The 16,401-nt window shown below is 59.7% G+C and overlaps 1 protein-coding gene across 2 annotated transcripts in view; it reads right to left on the bottom strand.

The window, feature by feature from the left end:
- MID2 (midline 2) overlaps window positions 1–11,360 on the bottom strand; it is a 50,072-nt gene extending 38,712 nt beyond the window's left edge. Inside the window, exons 1-2 of one of the 2 annotated variants that reach the window (XM_065729241.1) lie at window positions 11,276–11,360; window positions 2,999–3,720 (exon numbers count right to left, since the gene is read on the bottom strand). In XM_065729241.1, the coding sequence (XP_065585313.1) occupies window positions 2,999–3,664 (666 nt within the window). In that variant the 5' untranslated portion in view covers window positions 3,665–3,720; window positions 11,276–11,360. Of the gene's footprint in view, window positions 1–2,998; window positions 3,721–10,342; window positions 10,487–11,275 lie in introns of those variants that run through there. The other variant, XM_065729242.1, reaches the window with a different exon arrangement.
- Between the last annotated feature and the right edge of the window lie 5,041 nt (window positions 11,361–16,401).

Consider the following 16,401-nt stretch of genomic DNA (forward strand, 5'->3'; position numbering starts at 1 on the left):
AGCTGCCGGAGCTCACACACCAAACCCCACGTGCTGTCACCTCCCCGGCCCTGCGCCCAGGTGAAATCAGGGATTTTGAGGCACCCACCTTTAGAAGTGGCTGCTGGATGTATCCGGGCTGCTTTGCTCCTCATCTACACCCGCTATTCATTTCATTTTGAGTGCTGATTTCACAGCTGGCGAGGCGAGCCGGCAGCGTGCAGCATCCCCCACCCTAACACCACGGGGAAAGCCAGCAGCCAGCCTGCAGGTCTTGGCTGCTTGCAGCACCCTGAGTGTGCAGGGCAGCCCAGCTGCTGGGAGCAGAGCTCTGCAGGGAGTGCTGCAGGAGCAGGCAGGGCAGGGAGATGCCTTCCACCAACTGGGGGAGCAAGAATAGCACCCGAAAGCAACGAGTGTAAGCACGCAGAGCTGGAGGTGCACGGAGTAATAGAAACAGAACACACCTGAAAGGGAGTAGAGGTGATCTGTGATTCTGGGTAGAGGTGGGTCCTGCACATGCCCTGCAGCACGTACAAAGAGCAACAAAAGGAGGAAGTTTCCACCACGCATCGCTTGGCTCCAAATCCAAGCGTGGAGTGCCAGCGTGCTTAAAGCCACACAGAAACGCTGCTGAGCACAGCTCCATCCTCCACGCTCTGCAGTCCGTTGCACGACGAGATTTATCTGAGGCCAAAGCACAGAGTACAACTCGGACGAGGCATTTCTGCACCGCAGTTCATTTGGCATTCACACCAGCAGCAAAGCCTTCATCCCTCTTAGCTCGGCTGAGCAGGCAGAGACACAGCTTTGCATTTCAAAACGCGTTTCTTCCATTCACTCCTCACCATGTAAGGCAGCCTGCCTCGAAGGAAACTTTCTGCTGGGGGAGGTGATCCCTGGAGTCATCCTGCAGCCCTGGCTGGATGCTTACATCCTACATCTGTCCCCAAACAGTCCTCACTTGGGCCCTTCCCACCTGTGAGAGGAGAAGGGAGGCTGGCCGTAGGGAAAAAGAGGCTGCTGGAGCATCGTGCCAGCAGTGCGGCTCCTCTGCAGGGAGCAAGGAATCTGCCTGCGAAGGGGAACGCTTACAGCAGAGGAGAGCTTCCCTCCTCATCCAGAATCACTTAAGACTGTTATTTAAACATTTGTGTGTGTGTGGGGGGGGGGGGTGCTCTGGCAACGTGCACAGAGTTGGCTCATCGGAGCAGCAGTTCATCTTGTCAGAGCTTTTGTCTTCACACGAGCCCGCTTGGCTCGCCGACACGATGGGGAAATATTAAGAGGGCTTTAACTCCTGTCCCGGGGTCCTATTGCAGCAAACACGCGCGGACCTTCCTTTCTAAGGTTTCCAATTTGTTAATTGAGACGTTTCCTCATGGAAAAAGAATGTTCTGCAGCGAGGAACGCTCCGCTGGCGCTGAGCGGGGGCCGTGGAGGTGAGGCACAGCGAGGGGCTGTGTCACCACACACATCTGGGAGTGCTGGGAAGGGCAGGTGGGAAACCCGCCCGGGAAGCAGCTCGTGGGAAACTCACCATCCAGGAAGACGGATGCCTGGAGAGAAAGCTTTGTTCTTCCCCTTTTCAATCAGCCCGGAGCGCACGGAAGAAGTCATCTCCATTTATTATTTTCTTTTTCTTTTTTTTTTTTCTTGCAAGAGATGGAGGTATTTCTTCTGCCCTCAGAGCAAAAAAATCGATGTTGTCGAAGGGATTTAACGAGACGAAGAGCCAAGAAAAGCACTTCTGGGGCAGCACGAGCCCAGAACGTTATGGGAGAAGGGACTGGGGGAGAAGAGCAGGAGAAGGGCTGCAACTGGAACGCGAGCACAGTATCAGCAGCGTGAGCCCGGATGGGACCAGCTCTGCTTTTTTAATATTAACAAACAAAGGGAGAGAATTTCAACTGGTTTGTAGACTCACACAGAACGCGTGGGGGACAGAGAGGGATTTCTAACTTTATATAGGTCAAACATCATCCACATGGGTTCACACAGCATTCAGCCCCAGCACTGGTGCTGCATAGAAATGAAGCTCGGAGCACCCCAGAGGGCTGCCTGCAAGTTTGCTCTCTGCAAGCACGGGAGCAGGGATTCACTCTGGATCGATATGAGGCGCAGGTCGGAGCGAGGGGGGCTGGAAAACAACCGCTCCTTTCTGCAGCTCGCGGGTACAAGGATGGGAAATGCAGCGTGGTGACACTGCCAGGACAACCCCACGCTGGAGGTGACGCTGCCCACTGCCAGATGTCCTGCACAAGGCTGAAGGATGAAGCAGCAGTTTGGGGGTGCTGGGGAAGGAGAGCGGGAAGCACCGTCCCTGATTCCTTCTTCCTCTATCACAGAATTATTCAGGTCAGAGAAGAGCTCTACATCACCAAGCCCAAGCCCATCCCAGCCCACCAGGCCATCCCTACGGCTCTGGAGCACTGCTGGGGATGGTGACAGCCTGCACCTCTCTTCTGGAGAAGTCATTCCTAATGCCCAACCTGACCATCCTCTGGCACAACCTAATGCCATCACCTCTCATCCTATCGCAGTTATCTGGGAACAACGTCTGTGAGACTGACCACACATCACCACAAACTCCTTCTGGGGAGCTGGAGAGCACAACGAGCTCTCCCCTGAGCCTCCTGTACTCCAGACTGACTGCCCCAGCTCCCTTGGCTGCTCCCCACAGCACTGGTGCTCGGACCCTCTCAGCTTCTTGCCCTTCTCTGGACGTGCTCCAATGCCTCAGCGTCCTTCTCGCATCAAAGATCCCCTCAGCTCCATCCCATCTCTCATCTAAGCATGAAGTTTTGTCGCAGAGCCCACCGCTAAGCCAAATCCCTTTTCAGGCCAGCGATGCTAACGGAGCACTCCTATTTCCGAGCCATTTGCTGGCTGCAGGCGTGCTCCCCGCTCTCTCCATCCACATCCAAGGAAGCTGATGAGCAGCAGAGCCCCTCAACAGCAAAAGAGCCCCAGCTAAGCCACGTGGCACGCCCCTCTCCCAAACCATCAGCACCCTTACCTTGAGCTTCTCGAAGCGATCGCTGAGCGACGCCACTTGGTGATCCCGGTGCCGACCCACCAGTTTACATAAGGCACAGATGAGCTGGTCGTCAGCCACGCAGTACATGTTCACCTTCTCGTTCTCGTGCTCCAGGCAGGTGAGGCCTCGGAAGTGCACGTCGGGCACGGGCTCCACCAGGCGGTGGCTGGTGAAGGGCTTCTTGTTGGGGTGGGTGGCCCGCAGGCAGCGGTCGCAGTAGGACACCTCGCAGGTGATGCACGTCTTGACGGCGTCCCGCGGCGGGTCCTGCTCGCAGAACTGGCAGGAGATCCTCTCGCCGCCCACCGACATGGTGGGGCTGGGGCGGTAGGGCCGGTCGCGGCGGCTCTCGCTGGGGGAGTTGGGGCCGCTCAGTGACGCCTTCTGGAAGCGGTCGATGATGTTCTGCAACGTCACATTCCTCTTGAGGCCCTCCAGGCCGCGGTGGTTGAGGGAGATGACATAGCGGCAGGTGGGGCACTGGAAGGCGCTGAGGGGTTCGATGCTCTCTCCGGAGGAGCAGCCGGACACCAGGATGCGGTGGGCGCAGCTGAAGCACAGGCTGTGGGCGCAGGGCAGCAGCAGAGGGTCTTCGAATAACTCCAGGCAGATTGGGCAGGTCAATTCGGACTCCAGTGTTTCCATCTTTAGTTAAAACGATCCCAATCCAGCATCAAAACCCCGGGAAGCTGGTCTGTGACCTGCCGGGGGGGGGAGAGCGGAGAAGGGGAGTGTGAGAAATGATGCTGGGCAGCTCCTTCCCACCGGGAACGGGTACACAGGGAGGGCAGAAACACCCGAACCCACGCAGCTCTGCGGCTCTTCCCCAGAAGAGCAGTGATGCGCCGGCACACTCTGCCCAGGGAACCCAGAGGTGATCCAGAACCGTGGGGATGTGGCACCGAGGGGGTTTCCCACACCTGTGAGGACAAAGCCAAGCCCTGAACACCTTCCCTGCTGAAGGTGAATTGCATCCCAGGAACCGAAGTGCTTCCTGAGGTCCAACACTCACTGCTTTTAGGAGCAGGGAAGGAAGAGCAGCCAAATGACACAGGCTGCGTGCTCCCGGCCCTCAGCTGTCCTCAAACCAGCTCCAGCTGGGGGAAAACCAGCTCCAGGCATGCAGCGGGCTCCTTTCCACTGCCCGAGCGTCCCCGAAACGCGTGTGGAAGAGAATAGCAGCCCGCTGGGCGCTAACAAGAGAAACCACACGCTGTCCTCCAGCTCCAGCATGGCTGTGTGTGCGATAGCGAGGACTAATTAACGAGGAGGGGCACGGCGGTGGGCTTCCTCCGGGTCTGCTCTGTATTAGAGGCGAGCAGCCCGTGCTGCTGGCGAAACTGCAATCAATTAGCCAGCCCTGCTGCTTCCCCGAGGCTCAGGAACACGCCGGAGGAGCCTGCTCGCTGCTCAGAATTAGCATGCAAGTGCACAGGCTCGGCACCAGCCCGGAAACATCTCCTGCAAATGAGAGGCAGCGTTTAATTAGGTGGGAAGAGGCTGGGGGACCCTCCCCAGCACTGCGGCTGCTGGGGATGCTCCACGGTGGAGAAAGCAAACTGCAGCCGAGGATGAGCAGAAAGGACAGGATTTGGGGGGGGGGGGTGCACGGAGTATCAGTGCTGGTGCCCAAAGGATGGAGGGGAGTGCAGGGAGCTCCAGTCCCATCCCTCTAAGAGCCTCCATGACCGCCAGCTTTGGCTTTCCAATTTCTGGAAGAAACCACCCAGGAGAAGCTGCACGTTGTCCGCCCCTCCGTACGCAGTTCTTGCCTCCTCTTTGCACACACCCCCCCCCCAAAGAAAGGAGGCAGACGCTGCCCAGGAGCTCACGCAGATCCCAGCCGCAGCTCACCGGGATCCCCAGCACCTCCCACCTCTCTGCATCCCCCGCCCGGACGAGCACTGCCCGAACAGCTTTCCCATCAGCCTGGAGGACAGCACGAGCCCCTCCCCTCCTTCGCTGGGGTCCCATCCCCACGTTAACCTTTGCTTTCCTCCGGGACCGCATCCTTTGGGCTGCGCGGAGGAGCGGGCGCTGCACCTGCGTGAATCAGGAGCCCCGCAGCCTTTCATGCCGCACGCTTTGATGTTCGCTTTGATGTCCGGGACGAGGAATAAACCGATCAGATTAAAATCTGCTTTGTTGATAGTCATTAACTCCTTACAAATTAAAAAAAAAAAAAAAAAAACAACTCGAGGAGGGAACGGGGTTTACAAACAGCGACGCATCGCCGTGCCCAAGGGTCAGCAGGGCTGGGATGTGACCGCCAGCAAACAGCCCCGAAACGAAGATGCAGGGAGAAGCAGACGGGGCAGCGTCCTCCCCATGCACGGCGGCTGCTCGTCCCCCCCCTCCCCCCTCCACCCCATCTCTGCTTCCCGGCGGGTGGACGGGGAAAGCGGCAGCTCAGCGCCGGGGGAAGCACAGCAGAACTTAACCCGCCCTATATCCGCACCCGGCCCGGCTCAGAGCACCGCCAGGGATGCGGCAAGGAACCGCATCGAGGATCGTTAGACGCTAAAGGACCCCATCACCTCAGCCAGGACCCCCCTCCCCCCCCAAAGAAAAGCAAAACCACTCCGCTTCCCTCCGGCGCTCACAGGTGGGGAAGCAAACCCCCCTCGGACTCATGGTTTCCACACCAACCACGAGTTTCTCTTTTATTCCCACCCCCCCCCTCCCCTCCCCCTTCCTTTTCTTTCTTCTTTTCTCCCCCCAAAGGAAATAACTCCAGCCAGAAGTGCTCTGCCGCTTCCAAGAACGAGCCTTACAAAAAAAATATAAAATAAAAAAATAAATAAACGAGCTGCGTTGTTCCACCCTTATGTTCAAAATAAATAAATTATTAATAATAAAAGTTATAAAAATATGGCAACCCTTTTCCTTCACTGGCTCCGTGACAGAACGCACGGGGCAGCCGTTGCCTTTGGGTAAAAAGGAGCTGGGAAACAAACCTGGGGAAAACCAACACCCCCACCCCGGCCCCACGGCTGCTCCCGGCCCCACGGCGACCCGCACCCACGGGGAGCCCCGCGGGCAGCGGTCACCCACCCCACACACTGCCCTAACGTTGTCCTTGGGACAGCTCTGCCCCTACAGCCACACGCCCCTGTGCAATTAGCAGCTTGCTAATGAAGCTGCCTCGTGCTGCGAGGGGGGGGTGGGATCCTGCCCCTTTCCCTGCAGTACCTGCTTGGCAGTGCCTTTCTGAGACCCGCGGGGCTGAGCTCACACTGCTCTCCCCGATCTCTTCCTCGTGAGACGGAAAACAAATACGTTGAAAAAGGGGATAGAAAATAAATAAATAAAAACAAGCAAACAAACCAGCAGCAAACTGAATTTCCCGTCTGAAAGTCACGCTTTGTCGTCCTTAATCTGTCACGCCAAAGCACGGGCATTGCCACACGAGCTTTAATTATTTTCTCAGCCAATTTACCCGGTGCTAAAACGAAGCAAGTCCTGCAACCATCACTGCTGCTCTTCTGTCCCTCTGTCCCAGCAAAGGGGGCTTCACAATACGCAGACCCCACCCAAGACCCAGGGACCGGCACAGAGGCATTGGAGGGTCCCAGTCCCACTGCGCATCGCTCCCATTCTTCTGCGGGTGCCTTCTCTGGGATTTCCCCCTTTTCCTCACTCTTTCCAGCCCTGTAACACCCAGGAGCCCAGCAGCCAGTACAGACAGAGCCGAGCGTGTCCCCCACTCCAGACCCACAGCCCCATCACCTTTCCCCCCCCCCCACTGCCCATCCCGGAGCCCTTTGCTCTCCCCTCCCACCCCCACCCGCTGTCATTCCCCTTCACAGCCCAGCGCACGCAGCCACTCTGGGAGCTAAATCCCTCTGGCTCACACGGTGCTTTAATTAAAGCTCAGCCTGCTGGAAACACCAGACCCTACCAGCAAGAAATCCACCTGCCCGGAGCCCAGCAGGAGCACCCCAGCACGCAGAGCTGGTGCAGGGACACAGCACACAGCTCTGGGTGAGCAGCAATGCAGCTCTGGCACTGCAAGGACAAGGGGAGGGCAACGGCTGCAAGTCTGTGACTGATACAAGCACCAACTCCAGAGCAAGGCACAGCACTCATGCCAGGGATGGATGCTGCGTGGAGATGTATGGGGTGCAGAGATGCACAGCTGCCCCACGGAAGCTCAGCTCCCTGCTGAGCCATAGATAAAGCTCAGGGTTTCTGTGCACCCCCCAGCACGCTCTGAAGAAGGGAGGTGTTTGCATCCACCTGCTACGAGCAAGCACAGTGCAGCAAGGAGCCAGCCGTGCTCCCCAGGAGCCTCACACCCCGTGTTCAACGTGGGACATCCTCAGGACAGGTCACTCCTAAAGAGCATTACCCCCCACGCAGCATCGGGGCCGAGGAGCCCACGCAGCCTCAGACCGCCGTGGAGCCCCTCCCAGTTTCTCACTTTCCTGCCGCTCAATTTGCTGCACTTATTTCCAACAGGAGCCAGCAGCTCTCCAACTAGACGAAGGGACAGCCCAGGCCTCAGCAAGGGGCTCCTCCTGCCCACCCCACGGATCCCATCAGCTCACAGCTCTGCCCATGGTACATCCCAAAATGAGCCACAACACACACCCGACTCTGAGCATCGCTTCACTCCTGTTTGTTGCCCACCGCGAGCAGGAGAAGGGCTGCCCACTCCTCCCCCCACACGATGCCCTTGTGTTCTGCCAAGGGGTGGCAACTCAGACCCACACGAGGCCCCCAAAGCACTGCCCACGCCGCCAGGAGTAGGGAAATCCAAAGGCCGTTGTAGTGCTCTGTCCGAGTTTAAACATACCGGCGCTGCCTGCGTGGGGCTGCATTCCTGGCCGAGCGGGGTAAGATAAACAGTGCTTCCTGCAGGAACTGCACACAATGGGGAGCGATCAGCAGCAATCACCCGGCTGGGAACAATGCAGGTAGGAGATATTTTGGGCTCTGGCTCAGGAAGAGGCACCCAGGCCCGTGGCTCAACTCACAGCCCGCTACGGGGGCACTGCGGGATGCCGTGGGGAGGATGCAGCTCAGCCACTGCCCCTCATCTGGGACATGGTGGGGAAACCCAGGACCACAGATGCTCTGGGGATGCACAGGGGTTTGGTGGAAGGCTCAAAGCACCGAGCCCGACCCAGGCTGCATCACACCTCCATCCCTCCCCATCCAAACCACTGCATCACCCCCTGCCACGTGGCTCCGTGTCACACAGAGGTACGGGGCCGAGCACCCGGCATGAGCCCCTCTGGTCACAAGCCAGCAGCAGGGCTCCTTCTAAAGCACAACCAAGCCACAGAGCAGCATGGCTTTCTTCCCCTCGTTAATTCCCTCCAGTTTCACACCAGAGGCAATTTCTTGCAGCTGGAGAGCAGCAATCCCACCCGCTCATCCCTGGGCGGCAGCATCCCCTGCGTTAGGCACTCCCCATGCAAACACTCGGGGACCCACTGCCTCTGCACAGCCTCTCCAGGAGAAACGGGAAAAGGCAAAACAAGAGCTCAAACGAGCCCTTCTTCATCAGGAAACCTCTCCCAGGAGGAAGCAGGGGCTCCGGGGCTATCGGAGACCCCGGGGGCATCACCACGGAGGAAAAGAGGATGGCGGCAGGCACTCCTGCTTGGCATACAGAGTGCTCCTCGCTTCCCCCAGCCCTTCCCCGCAGCCAGAGAAAAGCTCCAAGCACAAACCAGAGCGCGTTCCTGGGAGGGGGAATGAAAACCAGGCGAGCAGGCACCCAGAGCCAGGGCCAGGCCCCAGCACGCCGCGGCCGTACCGTGATGCAACGCGCAGCTGGGAGCTGTCAGGGGAACACACTGAGCAGGGACGAAGGCTTGGGGCCGTGAGTCCACCCTAAAAAAGCACTGAACCTGTTGCTTGCTTTGCCATAGTACCATGATTTCAGGTGTTGGGGTGTCACCCCGAGGAGGGACACCATCACCCCGAGGTGTCCCGTTCCAAAACCCCATCAGACGGTGGCACCCCGGTGCCAGCTCTGAGGGGCCCCCACCTGCAGACCCCAATCAGGGCAGCCCACGCCGGTGCCTGACCCACCTCCAAGCTCCTCCTGTGGCTCACTGCGCACATTCCCTCTGCTCCCACGCAGACCCTGGGCCAGCTGACGCCGGTGACGCTCGAGCTCAGCTCCAGGAAGAGCTCTGCCTGAAGTTCATTCCCCCCCCCCCCCTCACTTTGGTCGACCAACTCAGAACTGAGCTTGCATATTCAAACGAAATTTAATTTCTAGGCCATTACCCCCAGCGCGTGGCTGGCGAAACGAGACCCAAACAAACAGAGCCAGCAATTAATTCCCCTGTGAGACACAAATTCCAGCAATAAATAATGGTAATGGTATTCTGCCGAGGCACAGAGCCCCTTTCATTTCCCGATGCTGAGCCACGTCACGGGAAGCCGGCGAGCCGGGCTGCTCCTGGCAGACACCCCACGATGTGCTGTGCCACGGGGCCTGCAGAAAGCATCTCCTGCACTGCTGTAACCCGTAAGACTCGGCCCCATTTGGTGCCGCCCCAGCTCTGCGTGGTGACCGTGTGACGCTGGGGACAATGGCTCCAAATGAGGACCGCAGGGAAAGGGGCGCGGGCACAGAGGGGCAAAGTGAGGAGGGGGGAAGGATTGGGGCGCTGGGGGCCGTCCCTTTGGGCACACTGGGTTTGTCTGCTTGGGGACAAACCCACAGACAGACGGATGAAGCCTCCAGGCGGCACAATGGGTGATTTCCTAAGAAAGAGCAGCGTGTCCAGCAGCACAAAGGGCACTTATTCTACCCCCCACCCCCACCCCGCAGCAGTGTGGGAGGGGAACTGCCGGAGCCCAGTGGGGCTGCCAGGACCCCCCCTCCTCCCCGCAGCCCCAAACCCCACAGCCGTGTCCCAGCACACCCAGAGTCAGCACGAGGTCCGCGAGCAGTGGGAAGCAGGAAGGTGGTGTGGGATGGAGGGCCCCCCCTTCCCAGGGGGACGAGGGCACTGCATGGGCTGAGGTGCCAGGGAGGCCCTCGTTGCCTCCGTGCTGTGCCTTCTTCTTGGGCAAAAGCAGGGTGGGGGAGGAAGAAATTCGGCAAGAGCCTGGCACGCAGCAAAGCGCTGGTTTGGGGTTGTGGCATCTCTAGTGACACAGCACAGCTGTCACCCCGAGGTGTGACATAGCTCCGGGGTCGGGTGCTGACCCAAGAGGCTCAAAAAAAAGAAACCCCCCCAAACCGTGCACTTCCGACCACCTCTCTGCTGCACAGAACCCCACGGCGTGCCTGGGAACCCCCCAACCCCAGAAAGAGAGCTGACCCCGATAAGAAACCGACACAAAGTCCCCGACCCATCTCACGCGCTCCGGGGCCGATCCCATGCCGCCTGCCGCCGCACGGATCCGGAGCAGCACGCTCGGGGCTCCGGAGCCACACCAGCACCTGCCCCGGCCAAACCAGCTGCCTTCAGCCTTCCTCCTCCTCCTCATCGCTGCGTACTTCCCATGGGCGGCCTCGAGGAACGCAAATCCTTTCGGGCCGGCAGAAACATCCCCCCCCCACACACCCCCCCCCCCACCCCAGCATTTTGCAGCCGAGCGAGGAGCGTGTATTAAGGTGAATAGGGGACAATCCCGAGCCCGGATCGCAGCACCGAGCACCTGCAGCCGCCCCGCAGCTCCTCCCGCATCGCCCGCCCCGCACAAACCCCGCAGCGCTGCGGGACCCTCCGGGTCGGGGGGGGTGGGGGAAAGGATGGGAAGGGGGGGGCTCGGCCTCCGTGCGGTGATGGGGCGCGTTTGGTAGAAGTCGGGGCTGCCCTTGGGGTCCGGCAGCGCGGTACGGAGCTCAGCGCATCGCCCGCGGTGCCCGGTGCGCGTTTCTCCGCTCTCCGCGGCGTTTCTGGAGCCGGGAGAGCCCCTCTCGCCGTCCGCATTTCTATTTCAACTTCAGCGGCTTGGGGTTGGGGTTGGGGGGGGGGGAGGGGGGGACAGCGGGAACGCGGATCTCACGGCCGAACCGGAGGAAAAGCCGGCAGCCCCCCCCCCCCCCCCCCCAACACACACCAAAAAAATAAAAATAAAAAGGAAAAAAGGCAGCGGGACGGTTCCGGAGGAAAAGGGCCGGCACGGAAGCACGGAGCCGCCCGCCCTATAACCGGATGGCGGAGCCCCAGAAACCCTACAGGATCCCCTAAAAATGCCAGGGCGGGGCTGCACGCCTCCCCCCCCAACCCCGCAGTGCTTCCTCCCCCCACGCGATCTCGTTCCCCCCCCCCCCCTTACCAGCGGGCTGCGGCAGCCTCCCCGCCGCTGCCCGGGCATCTTGGAGGCGGCGGAGGTGCGGGGGAGACGGCGGCGGCGCGGGCGGGCGGCGGCGGAGCTGCGGGGCGGGGGGGGGATGGGGGGGGAGAGGCGGGACCGAGCTGCTGCCCGCCCCCCCCCCCCCCCCCCCCCCGCCCCGCCCCGCCCCGCCCGCTCCAGGTGAGGCCGGCCTCTATCGCCCCTGTAGGGCTGGGAAACGAGGGGGGGGTTGGTTCACAGCAGCAGAGCGACCGCACGCCCCATCCTCACCCCCCACCCAACACCGCTCACTGAGGATGGCTTTCCCGGCTGCGGCAGAGCCACACCAGCCCTTATTGCGTGCATCCATGCAGAAAACAGGCGGCCCCACCGCAGCCCCCCCCCCCCGCCCCAACACGGTTTCCTATGGGAACGCTGCCCAGCCCGGGCCCTGCGCAGAGCTGCGGGTGGCAGAGGTGACCCCAGGACGGCAGGCACAGTGACACTGCGTCGAGCAAGCAGGGCAGCTCCGTGTCAGCATCGCCGCAGGGAGAGTCACGTTCCTTAGGAGTGAGGAGATCAGCTCCGGCTGCCCCGGTCTGGCTGTTTTGGAGCACCCTTCCCACGTCGGTCCATTTGGGTCGGGGCGGATCCTTTGGTTTTCACACCCGGTGCGTTGCTGGGACGGGGAGATCCCAGTGTGCATCCCACATCCCACCAATGGGACAAAGATGCTTTGGTCACAGCGCACGCCTGGGGAGCCCAGGGAGTGAGTGACACAGCTCTAAAGCACCACTCACCCTCTGACATCTGTTCTTACGGTGGAAAAATCACAAAAGCGATCCTTTTAACGTCTGATTTCCTCTTCCAACACAGCCCTGGAGACGCGCAGGGACAGATGGATCCCTCTGGACGGATACCATCGCCTTTTTCTGTTTGCGTTTTGATGGTTTCGTGTTTTCCAGGTCTCCCCAGCACCTCCCTCACCCATTGGCTTTCGCTCTCTCCTCTGCTGCTGCTCGGGAGCGCGGCTCCGGGATGGGAAGTGGATGCTTTGCACCACCTCATGTTGAGCTCTGGAATTTCACAGCCTGATCCCGATTTCCCATGCCGCGGAGCAAGGCCCGGAACCGGCTCTGCTGGCTCAGCACCCATTGCCCAACACCTCTTCGGTGGCTCAGCTGTGCGTTTCCGAGCTCACCGGCAGCACCTTCAGCAGCACTTTCAGAGCCCGCAGCAGCTGGGACCCTAATGCTACAGCCCCACTGAGGGAGCTGCAAGCAGTGCTACATTTGGTAGAGGGTTGCCCAGTGAGGGTGAGGGGGAAACAATACCACCAAGGGCCTTCCCATTGCAGCCACACTCCCATTGCACGCCCTGGGCTCCTGCAGTGCACCATGCTGCCCTTCAGGATGCTGCAGGGCGACCTCTGTGCCTTGCAAAAGAGAAACTAGCTTGCAGCAGCCCTACAAGACCTACCCTGACCCTACAGAAACGTTCCCACACTTCCCAGCTCACTCGGAACAGCCCTTTTGCATTGGCTCCCATCTCCCACTGGTTTCAACCTCAGGTACCAGCAGGTGAAGCACACCCAGCTCTTAGCAACTGAACAAATCACACGTGCATTCAGCAGGACCCGAGTCTGACTTAGAATGAAACCAGCAGCATCACCCCCAGCATGCTGAAGACCTGCCCTTTTCCCTCATCACCTACAGACCTCAAAAAACTGATCCTTTTCTTTCCTTCCTGCCCTCCATCCTTCACCCTTCCTCTCTTCCTTCCTCCCTCCTCCCATCCCTCTCCAACACAGAGCACATACTGCTCATTACAAGGCTGATTAACTCTTCCAGCAATTAACAGAGGGGCATGCTGCTGTCCTGCAGGATCCCAGCACTGGGAAGGGCTGCAGTGGGGCTCAGAGTGGGCACCTGTGCCCACCCCACATCCCCCACACCCTGGGCTGTGCTCAGTCCTGCCCCACTGCTGGGGGCCAACCCCATCTCTCCCTGCATCACTGCAGTGAGACCCGCAGAGGTCCCATAGGTTTGGGGTGTTTCTTCCTTTCTTTCTCCTTCTTTTTCTTCCTTCTTCTAAATTAAATAATAATAATTATTATCATCATCATCAAATAACTTCTGTGGATAATTACGGGTTCCTCACTCGCTTATTAGCACCGGGCTGTAATTACTTGTGATGCAGCCCACTTGCTGTGTGGATCATGTGGGGCTGAGTGGGTCAGAGGAGCGCAGGGATACCGTGATGGCAATTAGGATTTTAACACGTGTCTTCCTGGGGGTTTGCTCCATGTTCTGTGGGAGGAACGGCTCTCTCTGCAACCCCACTGTGACCCCAGGATGTCTGGGTGCCACTGTCCGCATAGCACAGCTGCAGCTCTCCACCAAACACCGGGACAACTGGGTCTAAATGGAGGGGGTGGCACACCCACAGGGCCAGAACGTGGCCCTCCCCACCCCTGCCCAGCGCTCCCAGGAGCGTGGTGGCATTTGTGACCCCATAAGGTCACCTGCTGGTGGCACTGCTGCTGGCAGTGGTGGAGGCAGAGAGCCCAGCCCACGTGGGGCGATGCATACAGGGGTTTTTGGGGGCCCCTCCTCACGTTGGGGCGGGCAGCGCTGCCTCTGTGGTCACCCATCAGGCTGGTGTTGTGCTTGCAGGCCTTTCACACCCTATATCCGTGGCATCAAAGCTGGTTTGAAGCCTTATCTTCACTCCCTGCACCTGGTGGGCGAGGCAGGCATCCCATGAACCCCAACGAAAGCACTTAGGGGGAGCTGCCATGGGGCTGGACGGCGCGGTGTGGGGTAAGCTCGGCAGTGCCCCAGCCCATCCCAGGCCCAGAAACCGGCCTCACCCGCAGCCCACGGGAGTTTCACCGCCTGGAAGCTGAGCAGGACCACATCAGTCTGCTTCTTCTGGCTCCCAACAGTGCCCGATGAGGAGCTTTAACAACCCGAGGCACCAAAATCCTCAGTATCATGAAAGGAGGTGGTGGAGCACCCCGAGGAACCCAATGCCTGTGGGAACAGAGGTCGGTGCTGCAAGGGCAGCTGCGGGAGGAAGGATCCAGTGAGGAAGAAGCAATGCTGAGAGCTCGTGGTAACTCCCCATGCATAGCAATATCTGGAGGTGGGGCATCCTTCCCCACAGTGCTGCTCCTGGCTGTGTGCTGCACTGCCAGCCCCTCCTGCATCCCCCACAGGAACCCAAGCCCCACACACCTCCGTGTGCACCCAGAGCAGCTCAGCCCGCCAGCTCCGTCCCCACCGCCGTCTATGGGAACTTCACTCCCAACTTAAAAGAGAGCAAAACGAGGCCAACACCAACAGCACTCCAACACCCCACCCAGAAAACTCTTTGGGCTCCTCGAGGGTGAAATCCGAGCCGGAGCCATTAGCAATCAGCAGCGCTTTCCATGCCAATTAGCGCGGCCCGTGGGCTCCTGGCGCTGCAGTGGGGCTGGCACCCGGCGTGCCGGCGCCTGCTGGAGCACTCCCTGCAAACTCCATTTCCAATGGGTGCCTCCTCAGAGCAGGGGAGCACTCATCTGCTCACGCTTTGCAGTGCTGGAGCATCTTGCTCTCTGCTCTGCATCCGGACTGCTGCGTTCAGGCGCATCCCACCCCGGTCCACCGTGGACACGCACGCTGCGTGCCTCCAGCTGCCAGCACCTGCTTGGCACTGCCCCCATTTAGCAACCACGAGGTTGTGCTTCACCCTTCCAGCTCTCAAACACACTGCCCAGTGCCCAGCACCGACCTCAAGCTGGTCAGCCAGAGGGCACCGTGAGCGTGCCGCCTATTAGCGACCGCCTGTGAGCGCTAATTGATTCACTCACTAATTTCCCTTTCCGACACAGAGGCCCCAGAAATCCCTTCCCACCGGGGAGGGAAGCCTTCTGGTTGCAGCCTGGCTGTCCTACAGCCCCCTCGCTCGGGGCTGCTGCATCCCCAGCTCAGATCCTGCAGAGGTTGGTGAGGAATTCTGCAGTCTCCGTGGGAGCAAAGCCATCCTCAGGACGTACCTGTATTCCTTGGGCTGGGGATGGTTCTCACTGGGTCTCAGTTTGGGGGTACATGGGTGATGCTCCCACACGAGCAGCTTGCGTGGTTGTTCTGCACAGCCCTCCCCATTGTGGGTCTTTTGGGTTTCCTTCTGCCTGGAAAACTTGCAGGTTCGAAACGAAAAGATCCCTTCCGACTCCGAGGGTTCTGCAATTCTCTTTTGTGCCTCTATGAAAAGTCCAAACCTGCCCGCAGGGAAAGGTCGGCATCAACGCATCAAGGGGGGGGGGAATGATGAGAAGTTTTAAAGGGCTCCAAATGAAAGCAGAAATCTTTGGGCCGACAGATGAAGGTGGCTCAGGTTGAGCTCTTCAGCGCAATGGGGGATGGGGATCTCCTGGGGCTTCTCAACCCTCTCCGGGAGAGAGAAAAACCTTTTGAGGAGCACTGTTGGGGGTCAGGAGAGGACAGAGTGAAAAATGGAGCGGAGTGTACCGAGCCCAACCAGCCATGGCCTTTTCACTCCGGATTAAGGTGGCGGTGCCCTCGGGGAGCTCGGCAGGCTGCGTGGGCACGTGTGTGCTCAGCGGGACCTCAGCTGCACCTCTGCGTGGCTTTGCCAAAGCCGTGCCCCCCCCCAAAGTCCCCAGGTTAACCACCCCCATGGTTTCCAACTGTCACAGCCCTGAGGGACGTAGGACCCCACAGAACACTCCTTCCTGAGCCCCACTGAGGCTCTGCATCTTTATGTCAAGTTGAGGAACGCCTTAGGGATGCCTGGGTGATGGTCCCTAGGGCACACGAGCTTTGGGGCTGCTCATTTCTTCCATGTCGTGCCCTGCCCTGCTTGCAGACACCCATCCCACCGCGTGTCCCATCTCTCAGGTCGCTCACCCAGTTTGCTACTGGTGGTGCTGGTGACTGTGGGCATGGTGGGGCGGGTTGACGGCAGGACCCGATGACCTTCGTGCTCTTTCCAATCTCAATGATTGGGTGATTTTATGATCCTTTGGGAGCACGCCCTCAGCCTGCCCCTGTCCCCAGGCAAGGTGCTGTCACCTCCTGGTGTCGATCTTCCAGGAGAATGCTGGGCAGACCTCTGCCCCT

The sequence above is a fragment of the Cyrtonyx montezumae genome, unplaced genomic scaffold (assembly GCF_038088225.1).
Source record: "Cyrtonyx montezumae isolate F1298 unplaced genomic scaffold, pur_monq_1.0 scaffold_11, whole genome shotgun sequence".
NCBI lineage: Eukaryota > Metazoa > Chordata > Aves > Galliformes > Odontophoridae > Cyrtonyx > Cyrtonyx montezumae.